Source organism: Erigeron canadensis, chromosome 3, assembly GCF_010389155.1.
Source record: "Erigeron canadensis isolate Cc75 chromosome 3, C_canadensis_v1, whole genome shotgun sequence".
NCBI lineage: Eukaryota > Viridiplantae > Streptophyta > Magnoliopsida > Asterales > Asteraceae > Erigeron > Erigeron canadensis.
In genome coordinates this window covers 47,141,885-47,166,988 of record NC_057763.1, presented here as the reverse complement: position 1 = coordinate 47,166,988, position 25,104 = coordinate 47,141,885, and the positions used below count along the sequence as shown (strand labels likewise).

The 25,104-nt window shown below is 35.1% G+C and overlaps 5 protein-coding genes and 1 non-coding gene across 8 annotated transcripts; 5 read left to right on the top strand and 1 right to left on the bottom strand.

Moving 5' to 3' along the window:
* The first annotated feature begins 629 nt into the window (after positions 1 to 629).
* Positions 630 to 4,161, top strand: LOC122592410 (derlin-2.2). Its single transcript, XM_043764626.1, has 6 exons — positions 630 to 858; positions 1,442 to 1,541; positions 2,188 to 2,402; positions 2,507 to 2,590; positions 3,347 to 3,400; positions 3,804 to 4,161. The coding sequence occupies exons 1-6, from the start codon at positions 760 to 762 to the stop codon at positions 3,987 to 3,989; spliced, it is 738 nt and encodes a 245-aa protein (XP_043620561.1). The 5' UTR covers positions 630 to 759; the 3' UTR covers positions 3,990 to 4,161.
* A 2,366-nt stretch (positions 4,162 to 6,527) lies between these two features.
* LOC122590806 (tobamovirus multiplication protein 1) lies at positions 6,528 to 10,973 on the bottom strand. The gene is made up of 11 exons (XM_043762974.1): positions 10,612 to 10,973; positions 9,898 to 9,988; positions 9,761 to 9,813; positions 9,463 to 9,555; positions 9,303 to 9,374; positions 8,996 to 9,068; positions 8,525 to 8,570; positions 8,347 to 8,410; positions 7,987 to 8,040; positions 7,622 to 7,699; positions 6,528 to 6,950 (listed from the first exon to the last, which is right to left on the bottom strand). The coding sequence occupies exons 1-11, from the start codon at positions 10,756 to 10,758 to the stop codon at positions 6,858 to 6,860; spliced, it is 864 nt and encodes a 287-aa protein (XP_043618909.1). The 5' UTR covers positions 10,759 to 10,973; the 3' UTR covers positions 6,528 to 6,857.
* A 4,139-nt stretch (positions 10,974 to 15,112) lies between these two features.
* On the top strand, positions 15,113 to 16,709 carry LOC122590805 (pentatricopeptide repeat-containing protein At1g61870, mitochondrial-like). 2 transcript variants are annotated; one of them, XM_043762972.1, is made up of 2 exons: positions 15,114 to 15,533; positions 15,669 to 16,709. In XM_043762972.1, exons 1-2 carry the CDS (start codon positions 15,169 to 15,171, stop codon positions 16,420 to 16,422), a joined length of 1,119 nt encoding a protein of 372 aa, XP_043618907.1. In that variant the 5' UTR covers positions 15,114 to 15,168; the 3' UTR covers positions 16,423 to 16,709. The 2 variants fall into 2 exon arrangements, with proteins under 2 accessions (XP_043618906.1, XP_043618907.1); XM_043762971.1 differs by having other exon boundaries at positions 15,113 to 16,709.
* Positions 16,710 to 16,956: 247 nt separating this feature from the next.
* On the top strand, positions 16,957 to 20,035 carry LOC122594033 (scopoletin 8-hydroxylase). Of its 2 annotated transcripts, none has more exons than XM_043766511.1 (5): positions 16,957 to 17,281; positions 17,867 to 17,915; positions 18,580 to 19,119; positions 19,213 to 19,555; positions 19,665 to 20,035. In XM_043766511.1, the coding sequence occupies exons 1-5, from the start codon at positions 17,122 to 17,124 to the stop codon at positions 19,905 to 19,907; spliced, it is 1,335 nt and encodes a 444-aa protein (XP_043622446.1). In that variant the 5' UTR covers positions 16,957 to 17,121; the 3' UTR covers positions 19,908 to 20,035. The 2 variants fall into 2 exon arrangements, with proteins under 2 accessions (XP_043622446.1, XP_043622447.1); XM_043766512.1 differs by having other exon boundaries at positions 17,212 to 17,281; positions 17,828 to 17,915.
* A 645-nt stretch (positions 20,036 to 20,680) lies between these two features.
* Positions 20,681 to 20,752, top strand: TRNAW-CCA. The gene has a single exon. It is a non-coding gene; the product is annotated as a tRNA-Trp (tRNA).
* Positions 20,753 to 21,531: 779 nt separating this feature from the next.
* On the top strand, positions 21,532 to 23,169 carry LOC122594034 (probable serine/threonine-protein kinase PBL23). The gene is made up of 5 exons (XM_043766513.1): positions 21,532 to 21,605; positions 21,792 to 21,979; positions 22,083 to 22,272; positions 22,430 to 22,821; positions 22,922 to 23,169. Exons 1-5 carry the CDS (start codon positions 21,572 to 21,574, stop codon positions 23,129 to 23,131), a joined length of 1,014 nt encoding a protein of 337 aa, XP_043622448.1. The 5' UTR covers positions 21,532 to 21,571; the 3' UTR covers positions 23,132 to 23,169.
* The last annotated feature ends 1,935 nt before the right edge of the window (positions 23,170 to 25,104 follow it).

Below are 25,104 nucleotides of genomic sequence, written 5' to 3'. Positions count from 1 at the left end.
GGACTTATTCTCTATCGAAGAACACGTGGGTTAGGAAGAAAAGGGAAAAAAGTATTTAAATGTGTGGTCTTTGTTACATGTTGGTGCATTTGGAAGACAAGGAACAAATTGAAATTCGAAGGCAAGAACATTGATGTGGAGAAGGTCATCCATGAGATTAAGACTACAAGTTATTTATGGTACAAAAATCGCTCGAGACATTGCTCAATTAATTGACAAGATTGGATTTTTTTTAATGTATAAGTGTAATTATTAGTGTTTGTATACATGCCACTTCATATGTAAGTTTGGCGATTTGTGAATTATTTGACTTGTATTTCATGAAGTTATGCGATACATGTTTTTTATATCATTTTCATTGTAAGTAACAAATCATTTTTCAAACCTGATTATATATTGACCAGGCATTTTCTTTTATTTAATTTACTAGTTTCATTAGTCGATAAAATGATTGGCTATAACATGTCACACCTATCTATGAGTGGTACGTGATATCCACACTCTTTAAATCGCGTTTGTAATACTGATATCAGAGTAATTTTTTTGAATATAATATAGATTATTTTAATAATAATAAATAATAATAGGAGTACACAGGGCATACCAACTTATACTACATCTATATCTATATATGAAATCTATATCTATAGCAGGTTAAAGAAAACCAGATCCGTCTGTTTCTCTCTCTAGATTTTTATATATTATAAATCAAATCAAAATCAATAAAAAAAAAAAAAAGTAATCGGGAAAAAGAAGAAGATGGCGCAAGCTGTAGAAGATTGGTATAAACAGATGCCAATAATCACTCGTTCATATCTCACTGCTGCAATTGTTACCACTATTGGTTGCTCCCTTGAGGTTTTATTTATTTATTCCCCCCCTTTCTTAATTAAACTTATATAATCCGTTTACAACTGGACTTTTCCTAGAAATTAGCATTTTGGGGGGGTTATGCGAAGATTTTGATGGGTTGTTTAATAACTTTCCTCTAATTTGATGAAAAATTAGGAGTAATCTTAGACTGGTGCTCAATTAGGATTAATGCAGTATTTCTTAAGAATATTATATGTTAAATAATAATTTTGATGAATGAAAGTCTTTGCTTATAAGCTTTCACTTTGTGGGTGTGCGTTGTAACAAAAATTGGACCCAAGAAATATTGAATGGAGGGCGGAAACTGTAGCAGTTATTACGAAAATTTATGAGATAAGGGTTGTATGCTTATTTATGTATGATTCCATCATTTGTGCTCACGCAATATATAATGCCATAATGGTATAAATAGATGGTATAAACTTTCACTATTTTAGGATTATTTGTATATACTGTTTTCATTAGCATGAATGATTTTTTCACGTGGTTGATGCCGGATAAACGTGAAAGGAATTGCTTGGAGATACTACATTAACTATTGAACCTAATTTTGTATATCATTGTGCAGATCATCTCGCCCTATAACTTATACTTGAATCCCAGGCTTGTCGTTAAGCAATACCAAATCTGGCGACTGATCACTAATTTTCTTTACTTCAGGAAAATGGGTAAGTGTTCTCATACGCCATTATCTTCCAGCTTGGTTTTTTGCTGTCACGGATACAAGAATTATATTTTGTATTCTAACATGTTTAAACATCACACACAAAATCAAGATAATACTTGTTAGCTTTGCCTGTGTTATATTCATATAAGAGAGAAATCATAATCCATATCTGGATGTGCATTGAAACTGATTATGGCTACTTCAAGTCATTAAATCAGTTAGAATGCTTGGCAAAAACTGATCATGCTCAAAAAGAAGTTCGGACTATTTAGTGTCAAAATAAGCAGTTTGGGAAAACCAACCATTGAAAATTCAAATAAAGTTTTGATTTCTGAGGTTACTTCATTACCTCTTGTTCTAAGCGTCTAAATTTGATTCTCCAAGTGAGTCCCCTGATCATGTGGAAAAGTTTTTTTTTTTTTCTTTTCTATTATTGGCTTTCGCTTTTTCCATTGTTTTCTAGCTATTTTTGAGTGTAACTCTAATGGATGGAATCAGTAGGTTCTTGTAATTCTTTCTTTTTTGTACTCGTAATAGTTATATGCCTAAGCTCCATTTGGCTTCTTGAAAAGTTCACTTTTTGTCCTTTAACCAAATGCATTCTCGTTAATCATATTACTCTAACATGGTAATTCTTCTGTTTACAGACTTGGACTTTCTGTTTCATATGTTCTTTCTCGCTCGATACTGCAAGCTTCTTGAAGAGAATTCATTCAGGGGAAGGACTGCAGATTTCTTTTATATGCTTCTATTTGGTGCAAGTGTTTTGACTGGTATTGTACTTGTTGGAGGGATGATCCCGTATGTGTCAGAATCTTTTGCTAAGATCATATTTCTTAGCAACTCACTGACATTTATGATGGTAATTAGTTCATTATATATATATATATATATATAGTTATCTAAGTCTGGAGCAACTTGAATTTCTTATGAGTTTAAAATTTTGTTTTTTTTCCCGTTTTGCAGGTCTATGTTTGGAGCAAGCAAAATCCATTTATTCATATGAGTTTCTTAGGCCTCTTTACTTTTACTGCGGCTTACTTACCTTGGGTGAGTTATTGTTCATATGTACAGCGTTAGTTTCTTAGGGTTTATCGTCGTATGCTAGTTTACGCTTTTGATATTTTGAAAACGATGTTTAAGTTTCCCAGTCTTATATATTTTGTCACTGGAAAATGGTGTGAAAAGTTACTATTGTTATAACCTTTTCTTCTATAGTTACTATACTTCGTTTGTAAGTTTTAAGGTACCTGAGTTATTTTTGGATTCAAAAAATAGGGACATTGTAATACTTTTATTAAAAACCAAACATAACTTGAGTACCTTATTGTTGAAAGTAACTCAGGCACCTTAAATTGACTATCAAAAAGAATAGTACCTTAAAATAAAAATGAGTGTTAATAGTACCTTTTTATGTCAGTCAATGAATTTAATTAAATTTATATGAGTTCCATTTACCTAACCTAAGAAACAAAAATGCAACCCATAAAATGGAAAAAGGATAAAAAGATATCTATTTTTGGATCATTATAAATTGCATTCATGTTTAAAATATAGAGTTCTTGTACTATCCTAAACTCGAGCTAAGGGTCCTTCGTGGATTTTTCATTTTTTTTCAAAGGTAAAGACTTGCATTTCTAAACCTAATTATTTACACCACTTGTCTCATGTGAAACTTGAACCCACGTTGGTTGATATCTTGACGGGCAACACCAAATATCACTAGGTCAAAGGCCCTTCGTTTATCTGTATCAAAGGATTTTAAAGTTGAGCCTATCGATTTCTAATCCTCTTATTGTCCTGCAGGTTTTACTGGGCTTTTCTGTTCTTGTTGGTGCTAGTGCTTGGGTGGATCTACTTGTAAGTTCAAAGTGTTCATTTTAGAAAATATCATTTTTATAGAACATGCAGTTCAAAGAATTGCTTTATTAAATGCCAATTATATAAAGTATTCTTTGATAGTGCTATCATTTAGATCTAAATAAACATCACCAGTTTCTTTGAAACTTCCCAAACAAGAAACAGTTGACTTTGTCATGAGAGTGAGCAAGTACATGTTTATATATCATTAAGAGGAAGTGAGGCAGACTCTTTTTGAGGCGGATTCTTTAAAGGGTGTTTTGGTTGATGAAAGATATGTAGTACATTTTTTTAATCATTTTAACGTTTTCATGTTTTCTTTCTTGTTTATTTTTCATCAGTAGAATTGAAGTGGTGGTATATGATTGTGTGATGATAGTTTATTGATGCTTTATGAACTCAGGGAATGATCGCTGGTCACGCCTACTATTTCCTTGAAGATGTGTATCCAAAGATGACTGGAAGACGACCACTAAGAACGCCATCATTCATCAAAACGCTGTTTGCTGATGGTGATGAACCTGTTGTAGTCGCGCGTCCTGCAGAAGTGAGATTTGCCGCTCCACCTATTGATGAAATAAGGCAATGATCCAAATAATGGAAGGTTAAGGGTATTGTGAGCCTCCTAAAGCGCATCATGTAGAAATCTTTCTTAGAGGTTGCATGGCAGCTTTATACCTCAACTGCACATAACTTAACGATGTTTTGTTAGTTACTTGTGTAAAGAACTATTGAGAACTAGTATATTTATTGTTTATGAACTGATTGTGCGTAGCTGTTCCAATTTATAGGTTTTCTTATACTTCAAAATGTGGGGGCTAATAACTTCCCATGACCTGTACATAGGTTGCCCAACAGGTCAAATTGAACTGTAAATAGCAAAGACCATATACAGTGTGGTTGAAGAAAACAATATAAGTGATCTGCCAAATGCTATTCTTTGGCTGAATTTTAAACTATTCAGATGGTTTATATATTAGTTTAAATGTTCCTGTACCCATGTTGCTGTCTACTAAAAGAACTTAACTCTGATTTGCATGCTTTTAAGCTTTCACATAACAGTGGAATTGCCCCTCATGATCAAATGTTAGTTTGTTGCATACTAACAAGTCCGTCCTTTATAGTACAAACGGATTGAATAGTTATTTTAAGAGAAAATGTCACAAATGGTCCTTGTGGTTTGCCATATTCGCATTTTGCCCCCTGTGTTTTTTTTCCGTTGCAAATAGTCCTTGCATTTTTCATTTTCGTTGTCAGCAATCCTGACATTAACTTCTGTTAGTTTTAGTCGTTTAAACCTTTCATGTGCGAACCACGTGAGGGTATAATCGTCCTTTCACTATCCACATGGACTATTTGTAATAAAAACTTTTTTCAATTAACAATATGCATATATATTTTATACGTATGTATTTTATATTTCCATATATGTATTTGGATCTTATATCCCTTCAATAGTCTCCTTATTCCTCTCACACATTGTCCCATCCTTAAATATCTAAGTAATTTTCTAGATCTTATTCAAGAATCCATTTAAGTTTTCACCAACTATAATCTATTATATATATATACATATCAGTATATATACATATATATGGATAGAAAAAAAAAAGATCCATCCATCAATCTACACAAAAATATCCATCCATTCGTTCCTATATATGTTCTCTCATCTAACAAAGATCTGATCGATTGAAATTTTTTGGATGGGTTAGGGTGTTGGATAGGTTTAGGTTACCGTTTGTTGTAGGCGGTGTACCAGAGGTGGGATGGTGGTGGCGCAGTGGTTGTGTGGTGGCGCGACGGAGAGAGGAACAAATGTTTGTGTTGATTTTTGAGTGTGAATTTCTTGAATGAAATATAGTTGTGCAAATTGAATTCAATATCGATAATGAGTAGAGAATTTGATGAGCTTTTGCTATTCAATATGTGGTTGTTGGAGTTCCCTGCCAACAAACAATCAACAAAACAAAAAAAAATATATATGAAAATTAGGATGTGAAGATTGGGTGGCTAGGAATCTGGTCAAAGAGAGAGTCATCTAAAACAAAAAGCAATTCATTAAAAATAATAGGGGCCTAGATGTTAGTTGTGTGTTCGTGAACAACATAAAGTTTAAGGCTTTTGGTTTTTAATTGGAATTTTAATTCTATTATTTCATCCTCACGAGCAATTAATTATTAGGTACATTTAATTTATTTAATTGTTGTTTTGATGTTTTTAGATGACTAGTTGTTACATGATTTTTGTTATGGTATATTGTAATTAGATGGTTGTGTTAGATATAGACATTAGATACAAATATATGTATGATACTGAAGATTGAAAAGAGGGAGATTGAGATGGTTGTTGGAGCAGATCTATTACGGGGGCTTTGAATGTCAAATTTTGAGGAAGAAGATAAAGGTTACAAATTGTGTTTGAAAGATAACAAATGGTATCTTCTTAAAAGAAAAAGAAGGATTGTGTTAACTTTTTTACGTAGCCATATTTAGGATTTTGATGGTCGGATTTTGGTGGTGGTGGTGGTGTTTGGTCGGAAGAAGGAACAAGGATGGAGAAGAAGAGTGTTTTATGGACTATTATACCCTCACTAACGGCCAAAAACTAATGACTGTTAGTGCTAGGGACTGCTTGTAATGAAAATGAAAAATGCAGGGACTATTTGCAACGAAAAAAAAACACAGGGGGCAAAATGCGAATATGACAAATCACAAGGACCATTTGTGACATTTTCTCTTATTTTAATCATCTTAATAACTACTTTGATGGTATTTCAACCATGATAATCTTGGTTGGTTCTAAAACCGATAGTGATTGTTAAACTCATGTGGTTCCTATGTGTCCTAGTGATGGGCCTACCTGAGAAAGGAATACGTTTTGGTTATATACTATGTTCTATTCTTTCCATGGAACATTGAGATTTAAGAGATACAAAACATCAAAATAACATTGACTACTCGGAGATCTGCTAATAAGATTCACATACTACTTGGAGAGCTGCTAACACAAGGTGCTAGTTTTTATTTTTATATCCGACACTTGTTCATTCTAAGTTATATATGGATAAGGATCCCTGTCCGTTATTTATTAAGTATCGGCAAGTAAATTATTTACTCTAAATAAATTACAAGCCACCAAAAAATTTACTTTATATCAGGTACAAACATAAACTTGTTAAAAAGAAGGTACAAACATAAACCTAATTCTGAGTTCTACAATTCTTCAGATTACATAATGGTGATCAAATGTATAGACACCACTAATAGGTTCTAAATTTTCAATGAAGAAATTGATCAAAAAAATTTCCCCAATCAAGTTGCATTGACAACTGATACTATAATTCTACAACAAAATAGCAGCTTAGGTCTATATTGTGGTCTGCCCAAATCCGACAGCATCAAACAAACTGTTAACTTTGTGAACTCCACTGGCAGACGAATGAATGCAGGTGATGCTAACGAATAGGGTGGTATTGGGCCGATACTCTCTTGGGAGGTAGCTTTCTAAGAATGTAGAGCACCAGAGCTGATGGGAGGATCTCAACAAGCTGTTCAAGGAATAAAAGAGAATGTCAGGTGAACAAGTGAATAAAATAAACGTCCGATTCAACTTGATGACACTAAAAGTAATGGTTTGGAAATCATGACAGCTTGACCCCCTTCTGTATCGCTTAACCAAGCCAGTAGATATATTTGAACAGTCAGCATCTATAAGTTATGTTTATAACTTATACTTCAGGGATAAAAGAACTCGTACGGATACTGTTTAAAATGGAAGAATGTTTACGGAACCCATAGAACTATTGCAGTTCTGTCCTAAAAACTGCTGAGTGACAAAAAGAACGTAAGAGGCTGTGCAGCTACGCAACCTGGTGATTCACAACATATCTGGGCAAATTTCCTGATGATAAAAATAGCCCTGACCAACTCTGAGACTATAACTAAAAGAAATAAAACCTCAATGACCAAGCAAGAGGTGGGGCAACATTCATGATCTTGGAATTGAAATTAAGGAGTAATACTAACTTTTATCATTCTCTAGTACCATTTTGGCCGGAATTATTGCGAATGGACCTGGTTATTTGGCCTCTTTTATAGTTCAAAAGCCTAAATGATTGCAATAGTTCAGTTGCAGGCATTAGCAATATACCCATGACCCCCCCAAAAAAACACAAACCTGGCCTAACGACTAAAATGAAGATGGGGAGTAGTATAGTACCATGTAGAAAAACAAATTTAAAACCGGGTGATCAAGTACGTCCAATGAAGCTTGTGAATCAAAAGCAGATAGGACATCCTGCAATTAATAAAGTCAGGTTCAAATATACTCAGATGGTATGAATACATATGGAGTGTTGGGGTAGTGGAGGGGCGATTGTTTAAACATAAGCAAACACGTTGTCTAATCACATGCTGACAAGCGTGATAATACAGCCCTTCTCATTAAAAATTGTGTATCATTTAAGACAACTATGATCTATTACTAACATGCAAACAGTTGCTGTCAAATTCAAGAATGTAACAACTCTTCCTATTCAAAGTTCTCGCAAATATAATAGTTGAATAAGAAAGATCCGGCCTTACCATAAAGCATCTTACTAGAAAACAGGTAAAGCATATTCCTGTCACAGATCCCACCTGCAACAGTTAGCACGAGTTATAGAGGTCAAGGACAATTCACTGCATAGTAATTGATAAACCACTCTATTTGCAGAGAAGAATAACGTATTGTTCTTTTGTCAAAATTCATTATTGTGACTTGAATCAGAGCAAGCTAATCGGCTGATTATACATTATAGCCAGATATCATTTGGTAGTCTTACATGTAACTCAATAATCAGTTTTCTTCTGATTATTTTGACCGGAAATAATCAGAACTAATATTAGTATTTGTCCCACCAAGTTTTAATTATTAGAAGGAAACTACTAGAAATAAGTACCAACCTCGTGAAGCTTCTTCTGCCTCCCTTTAGACTCAATTGGAAACTGTCGCAGCATGACAAATAACCTACAAAATGATTCTATGTAACAATTTACAGACATAGAAATAATCTGAAACAACTGCTAACAGAAAATAATCCACATATTTAATCATATTGCCAATGTGTATTTGAAGTCTCACCTTCCTCCATAAAGCAGGAAACCCACCGCCGCCATAAGTGATACAACTGCAGGATAGAACATAAACTATGAATATCTCCTAAAACTCTAAAAGTAAAACAAAGGGTCAATTTTGGTATTCATACACAAAGATTTTCATTATGTGCAACAATAAGGTTTCCATTTAAGGAAACTTTCAACTACCATCAAACATCTTTCAACTGTCATTATGATATCACTTTGGCACAAGATTCCATTATTTGTTACTAACAATAGGTATCTTAAAGATTTGACGAATAGTAAGAACTTCATCAAAGCTATATGCCCAATCAAACATTGTGATTTTCAAGGAACGGAAGGGGCACTTCTCAAAAGAAAGAGGTTGTTTTGTTACCAAATTAGTCTATCATGTATATACACTTCCAGAGATTTTAAATTCATTCAGAATCTAACGTCAACTTTTGGTTAAAATAAATGGAAACTTGGGCCTAACCTGCAACAAATATCTTTCCGAGCAATTGCACTGTGTGGCTATCATCCAACCATAGGTATAGCCAAAGACAACCCTGATGCATACAACTCATGTCAGATACTAATACCGAGTAAATTAAAAACTTGACCTGGATGTATATAAAACAGTGGAAACTTCTAACGAGTTTTCAACAATATATACAACTTTAGTGGTTACTGTTTTTTGAACTTCTAATGAACATACTGTATGAGATCACAGACAACATATCAAATTCAGTAAAAGGCTCAACTAGAAGACAAATAAGAACAAAAGCTTATAAGTAGCTTACTTGGATCAAATAAACCCCTGCATTAACTGACACATAAACAACCCTAAGTTTATCCGTTGGCAAACTTTTAGCCTGCATAAAGATACAATAAGATACAAAGAAAGACGATGTGATGCCCACAATAATATGACTGGAGATGCGAAAAATCAAGTTAACTTGCCTGATGATATATCTCTGCCCAAAATAGGACAAGTAGAGTATATGTTGAAAAAAATAGTAGACTGGGAACTTCCAATAACATCCAAATGCAAACCTATTAACCAATTTTTTGTAGATTACATGTTTGTAACAAAATAAGATGAAATCAGATTACTAACAAAATAATATAGCTTTTGTAATCAGATTTGACACCTTAGTTATCTATAAATAAGAATAAGAAGTTTTTGGAGAAAACGTTTTCTAGGTCAACTCAGCCAGATAGCCTAGACACCCTACTTCTAAGGAAATGGCATACGCACCTTGGGATGCAAACTGAACACTTGTAAGTGAAACCCGAAGACAATGGCACGAACTGCAAAAAGCCAAGAAATGCGTACTTATCAGTCATCAATACTAACCTTTCAAGAGAAAAGCGTTCAACAGATCGATGTCCTACCTCCGTTCACAATAAAATTCATGAGATGGAAAACCTTTTGTGTCGTCCAGCCATACTCTGGCACCCTTATTTCGATCCTAATTAACTGAATCTGCAATCATATAGAGCTGTAGATGATTTTACAGCTAAAAACATGTACTTTTGGCTTATAGACAAAATCCCCCCTCCTCCCTTTTTTTTCTAATATATCTAGACAAGTACATACGAGCATACAGAATGATGGCTCCATCACATTGCCATAACACGGTCATGTCAGCATCACATCAACATCATTATTAACCCATTTATTACCCGGAAATAAGTCAAACTATCACGCTAGCTTCAGAGCGAAAATCACACAGTGATTGAGCCGCCACAAATACACAGAAGACTAAGTTATCTAACTGTAAAACAATCCAATTCAAGGTTCCTTCTAACTATCCTACAAATTCATAACATAACTTACAACTATGTAAACATTAAGGCTTCTTAGTTTATGTGCATCCATAAGTTCTTTTGTCTTTTTATCTCAAAAGAACACTTCTTTCCAACAATTTCTTGAAAATCATATCCTTAAGCCAAGTTTTTAAGTAAACCTAATCTACCAAAGGTAAAATAACATATTAATGTTTACCTAGTGAGATTCGAACGATACACCCACATCACATATTACTCTAAAATATAAACTTTTATATGAAAAAAAGGTATATTTGTCATATGGGTAAGATAACTTACAAGTGCAATAGCAGAAACAAGGGCATAAAAAGCACAAAGAGTGAAAAAAATTCCATCTTGCCACTTTCTTGATTCATTAATCATCTCCCACCAATCAGATGATGACAAATCATCAATCAACTTCAAACCCACTCCCATTCTTGTCATTCTAGTCCAAAATCACAAGTTTTGTGATAAAGTAATCGATCCCCACAATCAATCTTGATGGAGGGATATTGGGGGAGAAAGAAAGAAAGATTAGACAGAATCTTGGAGTTGTGTTTTTGGTGTACTGCTTGTTAATTACAAGGTCATTGATTGGGTGGTTTATTGGGATGCCCAAAAAAATAAGTTAAACATAAGTTTTTCTTTTGTTTTTTTTTTTTTTTTGTTAATAAAAAGGTATCGGACTCTTATAAAAAAGTGTAAGATAAGAAAATAAAAATTTGAAGTTGATTGTAGTTAAAGAAGACGGTAGCATTTTGGAGAAGTCTCAAAAGTTATGTTCACACTTTCGCAAAGATTTTCTTTTTTCTACTTTGATTGGCTTGATTAATATCTTGAAAGTGAAACTTTTGATTTTCTCCTTATACGGGGTAACACTCCGGTGAGAACACTTTTAAAATAAGAATGATGAGAACACCTTAAAAACATCATTTTGATGCATTAAAAGTCCATAAAACTAACGTAGTGCATAACTAACTATCTTTATTTAAGTGTTTAACAACAAATTCATCCGTTAAAATCGAAATAATCATGTTTTTTGTTTTGTGCATCCATCTGGATGGATATTCATCAAAATGATGCATCCAACAAAAAACGTGTTTTTTTCGATTTTGATGAATCAATGTGTTGTTAAACACTTGAATAATGATAATTAGTTATGCACTATGTCAGTTTTATAGACTTTTAATACATCAAAATGATGTTTTTAAGGGTGTTCTCATCGTTCTTATTTTTAAACTGTTATTATTTGATTGTCTATATATATATATATATATATATAGATAGGACAGGGTTAATGTGAGAACCCCGTGAGAACCATTAGTTTCCCTCCATCTTTTTTCTTTTTTGTGTGGTTTTTTATTTTTTGAATATTTGCTTTTCGTTTTTTGAAACTTTTTTTTTATATTTTCTTTTAACAAAAACCCATTTCAAAAATAAATAAATAAAATAAAAAAAATTTGTAAAAATTTATATGGGTTACGTGTTAAAAAAACGTATGGATACGGTACGGGCGTTGCCCTACATCTGTTCTAAAGGGTTGTCACTGGATGCATATGGGAATGGTATGGATTTGATGGGCGGCGATCCAAGAGATGGTGACGGTTGTTACGGTACGGGCGTAACCCTTAATTCTAAGGGCAAAGCCCTTAGAGATAATTTGTCAATGATTCTCACCATATATGTTGGTTCTCACTTGATCCCTTCACTATATATATATATATATATTATTTTTAAAAAATATTTTAGTTGAATGTATTAAATGTGGCATCGGTTGTGGTAGCGACAACGTCATGATGATGGTTATGGGAGGCAATAAAAAGTATCGATTATTGATGTAAAATAATAGTTTAAAAACTTTAGGAATTCAGTCGTAGATATTATAAATTAATAAATTGATGTTATTCAATAGGCTCATAGATGATGTTTATTATAATATTAATAGCATTTAGAGGTATTTTAAAAGTAGAAAAGTTTAAAGAGAGAATAAGTTTGCTTTATTATTTTATTATTTTACACATAAGTAACAAACTTTAGTATGATTATTAATGTAAAGTTAATTAATTTAAAATAAATAGTATAAAAGTGTATTATATGTTTTTTAAGTAGATAGTATAGATATTTAAATATAGATTTTTAAAATAATAAAAATTATATATATTTTAAGATTATTAATTATTTAGTTGAAAAAATTGAAGGAATAAATATTTTAGTACAACGGATTTGTTTAGCTGCTTGTGTCTATTGGGTATGGAAAGAGAGGAACAATAGAATTTTCAACAAAGTTAAAATTTCAAAGGAGTAATTAGAAGATTATTTTTTGGAAGGTATAAAGATGAGACTAAATAGATTGAGATTTAAATAGTGCAATGCATATGGAGAGTTAAAAAGGACATGACAATTGGTTCAGTTGTGTTGGTATATAAGGGACAAGGGTGTAGTCGACAATTTCATCGGCAAGTTCAATCAGCAAGAATCGGTAAGTCGGCTCCTTACATTCACTCTGGCAAAAATCGACAACTCCAATCGACCAAGAATAGCTGATCCATTTGAACGTTGGGTGTGTTGGAAGAAGTGTTATTGACCGTTCTTCCTGTTTCTCACACACACAATCACACATACACACACACGATATGTATATGCACACACGCCGGAAAAATTCCAAAAAAAATCATCGCCGAAATATTGTTGGTGTGTGTTCCAGCCATCCTCACCATTCAAGAGCTCACATACACATACCTGATGAAATAAAGAGATATATCTTGTAATTGAAGTCCTCTTTTTCGGCGATGCTTCCTTCTTCCTTCATTGTTTTCCGGCAACCCCGTTGTCATCTGTTTTCCAGCGATGTGAATAAAGGAGAAGACCGATAGATATAGATTGATAAAGAAACAAAAACGAAGAAGAAAGGAGAAGACCGATAGATATAAATGTTTGGTGATGATATTGATGTAGAAGAAAGGAAAAGGGAACCAATCAACTTTTTCATTTGCATTAATCCCATCAAAATTGGCAATTATCGACAAAGTTTTGACATTGCCACATGGCAAGTTAAGATTGGTTAAAAGTTTGCTAAAAATTGATAAATTGGCTATGTACCCTTGCCCCTAAGGTATGTTGTTTACTTGCAAGTATTGATAATTTGGTGCTTTGATCAATGGTGCAAAAGATAGATAAATGGTTGTTTTTGCTGATGTACACATTTAAAACTTGACACATTGTGTAGTTTCGTATTTTTGGTTTCGAAGTAACATATAGCATGGTTTACACAAGTAGAAAATTGTAAATGACGGACTCTCACAACCATGAGTTTGAAAAATTGTAAATTTTTTGTGGTTTAATAAACGATTGATTAAAAAAATAATAATAATAATAAATAAATAAATTATATTTTAGAATGTAATATAATATAATATAAATATAAATATATTTTAACATCCTCATCTCAGCCGGCTCGAGTAGAGGTGGCTGAGATAAGGATGTTAAGGTGGACTTGCGGAAAGACCTTAGCAGACAGGATCCCGACGGGAGCTTTTAGAGCAGAACTTGAAGTATGGACCATCATTAACAAGCTAAGGGAAGAGCGCTTGAGATGGTTTGGCCATGTTAGGAGAAGGGATGAAACTGCACCACTAAGGAGAGCGGAGTCTATTCATGTGGACGGCATACGAAGAAGGGGGCGACCTAAGATGAGGTGGGAGGATCGATTAGCGAAGGACCTAATAGAACTTGGCCTGTCGAAAGACATGACGTCGGATAGGACGACATGGAGAACTAGGATTAGAGTAGAATATTAGGTTAGGGTAGGATTTTTGGGCGGCCTAGATAGTCATCTTTTCCCATATTGCCTTGCCAAAGGAGGTTTGTGAGGGTTTGGCCTAGAGAAGTGGCTCAGCTTCGCTACAGAAGACTTTGACGTGACAAGAAGAGTGGTAGGTAGATGGAGGTGGAAGTACGGAATTCCGAATGCGCTATAGGAGCTTCCAGGTAAGGTAGTGGAATGCGAGGGTAAGGCATATGGGTTTTAGATTTAGTAGACTTTTTATCTAGACTTTGGTTCTCTGTGACCTTTCGTAGGGGTTTTTGGCCTTGAGTCTCGAGAGGCCTAAACCGAGGGGGAGGTTACGCTTGTGTTTGTTCCCCCAAAATGTCTGTCGGAGGACATGACCAATGAGAGTTTATCTAGAGGACAAGGTGTCTAGGACTAGTTTAATGGTTTGGAGAGCCGGTGAGAGGACTAGGATTAGTATAGCTAGGCGGCCTAAGTTCTTTTTTTTTTCCATAGATTGTTTAGAAGTCGTTACTGCCTTGGCCCAATCGGGCTCCTTTCTGGTCTTATCATTTCTTATTTATATGTATGTTTGTCTTCGTTGTTTCTCACTACTTGTTCAAGTTACTTATTAGTTTGCTACTTTTATGTTGTTTAATATGCCCAATATGGTTGCTTTCGTATTTGTATTTGTATTGTCAAACATGTTTTTAAGATATCGGTAGGGCGCATGATTGATACTCGTTCGTCCCGAATAGTAGCCGGACCTAGCAGAAAGGTATTTCTTCTTTTAAGATTCTCGACAGACAGATATGTTTTTCTAAACATTTCTCTTTTTCCGTCGTGCACTCTTTTGTGGCCGGAGTTCCTTATGGAAGCAGTCTCTCTACCTTTGTGTAGAGGTAAGACTGTCTATAGCTTACTTTCCTAATACCCCGCGCAGGGATTGCGTTGTTTTTTGTTAGATAAATATAAATATAGATATAGATATTTGCCTTTTTCTTTTTTACCATATTACCTTGTTGAATTTCACTGCAAAAGCACTGTCACACTTCCAAACATCAATCAATCAATCAATTAAATCAATGGCTTCCATGTTGAAGCTGCTTCGATGCTTAAACCCTAATCATCATCATTTCACTTCTTTGACTCGATTCCAATCTGGCCGCCATTTATCAATCTTGTTAAACCCTAACAATAATTCCACAACCACCACCCCACTTTCCACCAAAGAAAAATCACGAGCCGCTCTTTCTCTCCTCAAATCCGAAAAGAACCCCAAACGCATCATCGAAATCTGCCGAGCAGCTTCACTCACACCCGAATCGCATCTTGATCGCATTGCGCTTTCCATTGCCATTTCAAAGCTTGCTGCTTCAAATGACTTTGATTCTATAATTAGCTTCATTAATGAGCTGCTTCGCACCAGACCTGATTTAAACAACGAAAAGTTCGTTGCTCACGCCATCATCTATTACGGTCAAGCCGGCCTTTTAAACAATGCCTTCCAACTGTTTGATGAAATGTCTCAACTGGGTATTCCTCAAAATGCTAAATCTTTAAATGCTTTGTTGTTTTCTTGTAGGTCGGTTAAGGAATATGATGAGGTTAAACGGGTCTATCGCAAATTTCCTGGAAAGTATGGGGTTATGCCCAATCTTGACACGTATAACACCGTGATCAAGTCTTTTTGTGAGTCTGGTGATTCTAGTTTGTGTTATTCGGTTATTGATGAGATGGTTGGGAACAACTGTAAACCAAATGCGACTACTTTTAGTATTTTGATTGCTGGGTTTTATAAAGAGGAAAAGTTTGAAGAGGTTGGGAAAGTTTTAGAGGTGATGAGGAAACATCAAGTGGCTATAACGATAGCAACGTATAATACGAGGATTCAAAGCCTGTGTAAGCTCAACAAGACAGACGAAGCAAAGGAGCTGCTTGACCGGCTTTCGTTAAGTGGGTTGAAGCCTAATTCGGTAACTCATTGTCATTTGATTCATGGGTATTGTAAGGAAGGGGAGTTGGAAAAAGCCAAGGACTTGTTTCACAAGATGATTAATAGTGGCTTTAAACCGGATAGTGATTGCTATTTTACACTTGTTAGTTATATGTGCAAAGCTGGTGATTTTGAAGAAGCGTTGGAAGTTTGCAAGCAGAGTATGGAGAAAGATTGGGTTCCCAATTTCTCGACTATGAAGTTACTTGTCATGGGGCTTGTCAAAGCTTCGAAGGTTCAAGAGGCCAGAGAGCTTGTTGGGCAAATGAAAGAGAGGTTTCCTAAAAATGCCCATATGTGGAGTGAAGTCGGAGAGAGTTTATCGGCATTAGAGGATACTTGAGATGGTACGCTGATATCTTTTTGCTTCAATCCTTCGTTTTTACAGTGTTCATAAACTGTATGAAAGTTTCATCTTTAGGAATGGAGCTACTTCCTTCATTTTAGAATTCGGCTCAATTGAAGTTGCTTTTAGGCGTCTATATGAAAATTGACTTTGTTTTTACAGTATGGATAAACTGTATGCTCATATGAAGTTGCTTCTAGGTGTCTGATTTGTCATGCCACTATTTATTTCCATTTCTTTTGGTATAAGATATTACTACTTGTTTAGTTGTTCTACCGCTTTTATTCGAATGTTATTCATTCACTCACAGATTCGTGCACCAACATGCCGAAAATTACTATTTTCTGATAGGGTGCGTCTTCATGTGATGAGTAACCTAAACCTGGATCACCTACATGGCTAAATATACTGTAGAAATTTGGCGACCACTAAAAAGGGAACTCAGAAGTAATTGTCATCCTATTTCAAATTATGAAATGAAAGAAACTGGCCTTGTTGACTTCAGAAGGAACTCGTGTTCAGATTCATGCCATACAAAAAGTCGAGAGACCTTCTTAAGTTGACAGTAGGCATAATAGATAATTGGATCCAAGGTTTTGACTTCTGAGTGCCAACTTAAAATGTACATTTAATGAGAGTTGACATATAATATTAGGTTGTATACTGTATTTCTCTCTCTCCATTAAAATTTACAAAATGGGTAATATAGTTATACATCTAACATTAAATGTTACATATTATATGTTACCAAGCTCTCTCTCACATGCACACAATTCCACAAATGGCGTTCTTCTCATCTCCCAAAAAACTAACAAGTCCTTGAAGATAGTTGACTCTGCAGATGACCATTTTAGAAGTAAGAGTATTTAGGATATAGACCCTTAAGTAGAGTGTAAACGAGTCAAGCCTGCTCGCGAAATACTCGAACTCGATTCGAAAAAAGCTCGTTTCGAGCCGAGCTTAAACGAGCTCGGGCCGAATTCGAGCTTAACTGTTGACTTGTTTACTAAACGAGCTCGAGCTTTGAATTTATAACTCGATTAAGCTCGCGAGCCTAGACTAGCTTTCATATATATTATAATAATAATAATATATATACATTTATTATATTAATAGAGCTTTCATATACTAATCGAGCCGAGCCAAACTCGGATTTGTTTATTTTTTTGACAAACGAGCCGAGCTTGAGCTTTCTTAACATATCACGAGCCGAGCTCCTTAAACGATCTCGAGCTCGAGCTCGAGCACTATCGAGCTTGGGCTCGGCTCGGCTCGTTTACACCCCTACCCTTAAGGGACTATTTTGTATGTTTTGGAGGAGAGTGGGGGTTTGGTGGGCTTTTTTTTATGTTGTTATATCTGATTGACCAAGTAATTAGATTAAATTATTGAACGTCAACAGTCTGATTAGTTGAATCTCAGACACTACTTACATTTCCAGGCTTCAGAATTCAGAGACTTGAAAGTCAGTCCCTTAATCTCTATATCAGGTAACAACTTTACTAATTAAACTGCAGGCTTAGTTTTGCCTGACTGGACAAAATTCGCAAGATGTTATTAGAACAGTGGTTAAGATAGAGATCTGTTATTTTAGATAACGATTTTAGTTAACTTTGATAAGGTTGTGGTTCAGGTCCCATTGGGAACATTGTTAATTTTGATAAGGTTGTGGTTCAGGTCCCATTGGAAACAAATGTCAATAATTTCATGGTGTGTTGATATCTGCCATTGAACCAAATATATCTGAATATGACGTTCACTAATACAATTTCGTGATTACTTGACTTGAGATGATCTATGAAACTTCTAATCCCTGCACATTAGTAATTAGTGGTCTTGCACGTTCTTATATTTTGTAAAATGTCAATTTCTTGAGTGATTCGTTTTTAATTAATGGTGCTTGTATTCTTTCCTTGAAGTTTTTTTTTTCTTTTCTTTTTACTGTTTACTGCAATAGTCTATCTTAACTCATCATTGGAGGAGCACTAGAATATGTTTGTTTAGAAGGTATTGTCATTGCCAACTTATGAAGCAAGGACCATGCCTCGAACAAATATAACAGTAAGAAATTGCAATATGATTAATAAAATAACACAAGGAATTTAAAAAATCTCAACACACTAGACTATTTATTGGTATGCTTGTGATACTTAGGCCTTGCACAAACAGAGAAGCACATCCACAGCTAAAAATGGCCCCAAGCTTCAATAATGAGAGTTCATTGTTCAATTTTGTTGTGAAAGACGGAAATGGTGTCAAAGGACTAGTGGACGCGGGTCTCACAGAGGTACCAGGCCGGTACATCCAACCACCCAACGACCGAATCATCAATCAAAATGCAGCCGCATCTCTTGGAAGCATGGCCATTGACCTATCAGAGCTCGATGGTGCCAACCATGATCAAGTGGTCAAGGCCATTGCCCATGCTGCTGAGACTCTAGGGTTCTTTCAGGTGGTGAACCATGGTGTTCCATTGGAGCTCCTGGAATCCCTTAAAGATGCAGCCCACCAGTTTTTCAACCAACCATCCGAAAAGAAGGCTGTTTATCTCAAAGGAGTTAGCCCTAGTCCCCTGGTCAAGTATGGGACTAGCTTTGTTCCTGAAAAGGAGAAGGCACTGGAGTGGAAAGACTATGTAAGCATGATATACACCAATGATTCCGACGCGCTTGAGTTTTGGCCTCATGAATGCAAGTAAGAATCCGTAACCAGTCATGAGATTCATCTATTTTCTTTTGTGTTGGTATTATAATATTTTCTTTATGTATGTATCATGTATGTATGTAGGGAGGTGGCACTCAAGTACATAAAAACATCAACAGAAATGGTGAAGAAGCTACTGCAAGCACTCATTGGAAACCTTGGAGTAAAACTAGACGAGTCAAGACTCAATGAACTTGTTGGTTTGAAAATGGTGAACATGAACTTCTACCCAACCTGTCCAAACCCTGAGCTAACCATTGGCGTGGGGCGGCACTCTGATATGGGAACGCTAACAGTCCTTCTACAAGATGGCATCGGTGGGTTATATGTGAAAAAAGGCGAAAACACATCATTGGGAAATGAAGATTGGGTTGAGATTCCACCCATTCATGGTGCTTTGGTCATCAACATTGGTGATGCTCTACAGGTTTGATTTCATCCTATAACTAAACTTCCATGCATGTTAACTGCCTATTAACATGTACTTTTACCATACAATTGATGTGAAATAAATAATAGCCTGGACTTTGTGTTAGATTTTAAGCAATGGGAGGTACAAAAGCGCAGAGCACAGAGTGCGAACTACTAGCGTTGAGTCAAGGGTGTCGGTCCCTATATTCAACGCCCCGCTACCAGTGACTAAAATTGGACCGCTGGCTGAACTGGTGGCTCGAGACGGGGTGGCTCGATACAGAGAAGTCATATTTCAAGAATACATGAACAACTTCTTTGGGAAATCTCATGATGGGAAGAAGTCACTTGATTTTGCATCTATTTGACATTAATTGTTATCAATTTTCTAATGAAGCTGCTATAGGCTTCATTTTATAGTAATATATGAGGTTTGTTGTGTGTAATAAAAGACTTTATGATAATGAAATGGTACCGCCAAGTTTTTGTTTGGTAACTATGTCTGTGTATCTTTGAATCTGCACATATGTGTAACTTAGACTCAGCGCTTTAAACGCCAAGGTTTGTTGTTGTGGGTTCCATGAGAAACACTCACTGTCTCGCTGCATTTGCCCATACTGACTCACTTCCGACCCTGAATCTCCATCACCATTTTTTTTTGTCTAATAATGATTGCATAGCGTTGTATTTATTTAAATTTAGTTTCCAAATTATTTATTGGGCAAACGTAATATCTATGCTAATCATGAATCACCTTACGTTGTGAAATGTTAGATTAAAAGGAGGTGTGGTGTTGAGCAAAGGATTCTAACGGAAAACATGTAGTTGTATACGAGCTGAACAGAGGTTCGAGTTCAAACTTGCTTATGTGTGACGTATATGATCAAACTGAACTTCTTACATGTTGAATCAAGTTTGTATATATTATCAAACTAATTAACATAGTTTTAGTAGATGCTTTTACTTAATAGATAAAAGAATTTCTCAAACATATAAAATGCATGTACTCATGTTAGAATCAATATTCAGATTCTTTGCTTAAACATATAGCTTCGCAGAAATTAGCTTTATACATAAATAAAGCTGTGATTACTACGTAGATATAAGATATGTAGTAGTAGATAGAAGGATTAAGAAAGAAGTATCTGTGGCGCAATGTTAGCGCGTCTGACTCCAGATCAGAAGGTTGCGTGTTCGATTCACGTCAGGTTCAATTTTTAGTATTAATTTTCAAGATTTTTTAAAGTTCAAATGACTGACTGATTGTTGTTCATATACCGCCCTCCCTAATCTTGCTGGATTTTAAGCAATGGGAGGTCAAGAGAGTTGCTCCCCATTATTCCACAACCTACTTCCCTATCGCGAAAATTAGACCGTTTTCTGAGCAATTGGGGCCCAAGAATGGGATTGTTTTTGATACAAAAAAAAAAAAAAACGGGTCACATTTTGACGGGTATATGAAAAACTTCGTTGCTGACGACTTTTTTGCACCAACTCTTGATCATATGACAAGTAATTGGATGAGCATATGTGTAATGCTCAAGAAACGTTTACACTTCATCAAATAAAGGACGTACTAATTATCTAATATTCCGTACAAGAGTAATCCTTCCATTAAAAAGAACGGCCTATAACAATAACAAATAAGATATATAATTTGATGGATATGATGACTGAATGTTGTCAATTAAACAACATTGTGTAGATGTTGGACCATTTTTTTTTTTTTTCCGAATTCTTCTCTCTGTCTCTCCCTTCTTTTCCTGTCTCTCCATTTCGACCGAAAAAAGGAAGGAAAAAAAAAAAAAAAGAAAAGAAAAAAGAAACAACTCTCAAATTCTCCCCACAATTCAATATTCTTTTTTATGCAATTACTAATCAGTGTTTAAGTTGGTTTTTAAAGAAACGATCCACATTATAATTGTGAACCCGGTGGGTTGGTTTGTTCAAAAAGGAGATCTAAACAGGATATGATCATATCCATCCATATAAGAATTGGGAATTCGAAATAGTACAATTTATTGACAAGAAGATGACTCAAGAGGCCGAAAATGGCTTGCCAACAGGTTTACTATTTTCCGTAACATTTTCAATCATTATTTTTTATGATTGTTTTTTCAGATTCTTATTTAATAATATGGATAATGCGTTATGTTTGAAATTCGATCGGTGTTAAAATATATATTAGGTACAAATTAGTTAGATGTAACAAGTACTAAATAGTATATTGATGCATGTGATGACATGTACAGAAAATAACAAGCAAAAGTTGGTAGCAGAGGAGGTACTGAAACATGGGATGATATCAGAAGAAGATGTAGCCGAACTCTACACTTTTCGGGACCTGGCCCACGCTACCGAAAACTTCAACCCTGATTTGCTCATCGGGAAAGGCGGATTTGGGAGGGTTTACAAGGGCCATCTCCGAGACAACGACAAAGTATATATATTACATTTTTTCTATATGCCGTTATCTTTTGATACAAGTGCTAAATTGTAGTACTATGTGTACATAATTACCGACTACTCTTGGCTTCAATTAGGCTGTGGCAGTGAAGCAACTGGACATGATTGGAGTACATGGAAATCCTGAATTTTTAGCCGAAGTCCTCACATTGAGCCGCTTGCACCACCCGAATCTTGTTAGCCTTTTAGGATACTGCGCCAATGGGCATCAAAGGTTGTTGGTATACGAATACATGACCAATGGTTCATTAGAAGAACACCTCTTCGGTAATTTTGAAACAATAATTTCCATATCAGATGGTTTTAGTGTTATAAGGAGGAGAGTCAGTGAAAAAAAAAAAAATACAGTCATTCATTTTCAGGTCTATTCTCCTTGTTAGTATTGTGTCACCTGACTTAAATAGATTTCATTTTCTTGGTAAAGATTTGGATGACAACAAGACGCCACTCGATTGGCATACAAGGATAATGATAGCTAAAGGAGTCTCGAAAGGGCTAGCGTACTTACATGATGTGGCCGACCCTCCTATCATTTATCGAGAGCTAAAATCATTGAATGTATTACTCGATCATGACATGAATCCTAAGCTTTCCGACTTTGGGTTGACTAACTTTAGCCCAAAAGAAGGCGAGGATCATATATCCACCAGAGTGATGGGGACCTGCGGATATTCTTCACCCGAGTATGCAATGACAGGAGACTTAACGACAAAATCAGATGTTTATAGCTTTGGGGTTGTGTTTCTTGAGTTGATCTCCGGAAGAAGAGTCATCGATGACAAAAGACCAACGGATGAGCAAAACCTCGTTATATGGGTAAGTTTCTAAGAACTGGTGATCATACTTACCACATATGAAAAAACTTAATTATGCACACACATGTAGATTATGACTAGTATGAATTATGTTCGTGTAGGCAAAACCATTGTTAAAAGATCACAGTAAGATTCCAGAGGTGGCCGACCCATTGCTAAATGGGAATTACCCGATAAAATGCTTATATCAAGCTGTCGCAATTGCGTCAATGTGTCTACAAGAAGAAGCAAGCACCAGACCGTACATGAGTGATGTCGTTGTGGCTCTCGAGTACCTAGCCACATTTCAAGATAGTGATGATGATGAATAGCCATTATAATTCGGATGGACTTGAACCAAGTAACAAATCATGAGCCCAAATATATGTTATACTACTACTAATTGGATGCATAAAGTAAAAGTTCAGTGTAGCATACAAAATTAGCTAGTGAAAGAAAAGAACATACCTTTTTGTATACTTTTATGCAAACATCAAACATTAAAAGGAATGAAGAAAGATAGCTGAGATTCTTTACATTGTGAATGTTTTGGCTGAATAGAGATCGAAACCAAAAAGAAATGTGAGGTACAACAGATATATGTCATGTCTCAGAAATGGACTAATGTTGGTCTGCCTTTTTCCAAAACTTAAAAAATTTTGTTTAAACTTGATCAAACTGGTTAATATCGTCTTTAAGGTTTCGATAACTAAAGCTTGGAATCTTGGTGACCCTATTATGGTGGCGGCTGTCAGCAACATCTAATGTGGTGCACATCCTAGGTAAAAACCTACCACTACCACTACCACCTCCTTTCCTCTTCGACCTACGCCGCCACGTAATGGTCAAGAATCCAAAACCAGACCAAAATCTGGAACCGCCCCTATCATCACGATGCTTCTTCTCGGGATTACTACTGCTAACAGAAGACTTACCATCATCACAGCCAACACTAGTATTATTAATTCGGCTACCTGCAGCCTGATCAAGTCTTCTAAAATAATCGATCTCCTTCATCACAAGGTTACCCACGGTTCCACGTGCCCCTATCTCTATTGGAACGGGATCACCACCACCCATCATATAATTATCTGGCAAGATGGTGGTCGTTTTCATGGTAGAAAATATTTTAGGTGTTTATCAAATGTCGAGAATTAAAGATTGCTTTTGGTGCAATGCAATGCAATGCAATGCGCTTCTTTAATTTGCTTTGAACATGAGGGAGGTGCAACTTATATTCCATTTCTTTCAAAGGTGGTCATGCCTTTGATAAAGTTAAATGAATCATGAGATGTTTTTCTTTTTCCTTTTGGCATAAATTAGGCTTTTTGTATCATGATCATCACACTCATGCCTTTGCAAGTTTTTTTTTTCGTTCCCTTGCCGAAATAAGTCTTTAGAGAAAAAACTTTCTATGTATTTATGGGTTCTAAGTCTTCAAAAGAAAAAAATAGATAGGGTATGAAGTTTGACTGGGTCGTCCACGTGACCATTATCGATGGTGAGTATTTAACTCAAAGCTGAGTATTTACTTAGGAGATGCTGGGACCTTTTACTTTGTGAAAATATCAAAATGTCTGAACACTACCTTGAAAACTAATGATATATAACTGTAGCCACTGTAAAAGTAATATTGTAATCTATTTGGTATATTTGTGAAATGAGATATTTAAAATGGATTGATAAAAAATATCATATATTTTGATGAATCTATAACTGTTTAACGAATACATGTATAATGTGTTAATTACAAAAAGTTTACATGGTAAATGTACTGCAAAGTATATGTGATTTAAATAGTAATGATAATGTGATTTTACTGTTGACCTGAATCATCATGAAACCACTTGAGTGCGCTTTAAGCATCATAATCAATAGGCTAGTTTCTTCTTTTCCTTTTCCACACCTTTCTCTTATTCTTAATATTATACAGTATTTACTTGGAGAGTAAATTGACTTTCCTTTTATATATAAAAAGTTTCAACAATCTTCTTTAACACATTCATGCCCTTTATGTATCTCTCATGTATTACTAGTACATCACAATATCACATCAATCACAAAAACGTCGTTTGTGTAAATATGATTGCCATTAGAAAACAAAAGGGTGAAATCACGCAAAGGAATGAAAAGAGTATATTACGAAGCAAAGCAAGTATTGTAAAAAGAGAGAATGATATTTAAAATACTACTGTAGTATATTAATTCTAAATGGGTAGTGACCTGTAGACCACCTACTTTTAGCCGTACACCACCAATCGTGTTTCACGGTATTGTACAGTACAACGCTCTAAAAACATTTGGT

Excerpts from the sequence above, each read along its gene's own strand:
- LOC122590806 (XM_043762974.1), bottom strand. The coding sequence starts at position 10,758 with ATGACAAGAATGGGAGTGGGTTTGAAGTTGATTGATGATTTGTCATCA. Across the intron at positions 9,556-9,760 it reads TGTTCAGTTTGCATCCCAAG|GTTTGCATTTGGATGTTATT; the intron begins GTGCGTATGCCA and ends ATTGGTTAATAG. Across the intron at positions 6,951-7,621 it reads TAAATTTGTTTTTCTACATG|CTTGTTGAGATCCTCCCATC; the intron begins GTACTATACTAC and ends TTCCTTGAACAG.
- LOC122590805 (XM_043762971.1), top strand. The coding sequence starts at position 15,169 with ATGGCTTCCATGTTGAAGCTGCTTCGATGCTTAAACCCTAATCATCAT.
- LOC122594033 (XM_043766511.1), top strand. The coding sequence starts at position 17,122 with ATGGGTAATATAGTTATACATCTAACATTAAATGTTACATATTATATG. Across the intron at positions 17,916-18,579 it reads TCCCTTAATCTCTATATCAG|GCCTTGCACAAACAGAGAAG; the intron begins GTAACAACTTTA and ends TGTGATACTTAG. Across the intron at positions 19,556-19,664 it reads ACATTGGTGATGCTCTACAG|ATTTTAAGCAATGGGAGGTA; the intron begins GTTTGATTTCAT and ends ACTTTGTGTTAG.
- LOC122592410 (XM_043764626.1), top strand. The coding sequence starts at position 760 with ATGGCGCAAGCTGTAGAAGATTGGTATAAACAGATGCCAATAATCACT. Across the intron at positions 2,591-3,346 it reads CTGCGGCTTACTTACCTTGG|GTTTTACTGGGCTTTTCTGT; the intron begins GTGAGTTATTGT and ends ATTGTCCTGCAG. Across the intron at positions 3,401-3,803 it reads GTGCTTGGGTGGATCTACTT|GGAATGATCGCTGGTCACGC; the intron begins GTAAGTTCAAAG and ends TTATGAACTCAG.
- LOC122594034 (XM_043766513.1), top strand. The coding sequence starts at position 21,572 with ATGACTCAAGAGGCCGAAAATGGCTTGCCAACAG. Across the intron at positions 21,606-21,791 it reads CGAAAATGGCTTGCCAACAG|AAAATAACAAGCAAAAGTTG; the intron begins GTTTACTATTTT and ends TGACATGTACAG. Across the intron at positions 22,822-22,921 it reads AGCAAAACCTCGTTATATGG|GCAAAACCATTGTTAAAAGA; the intron begins GTAAGTTTCTAA and ends ATGTTCGTGTAG.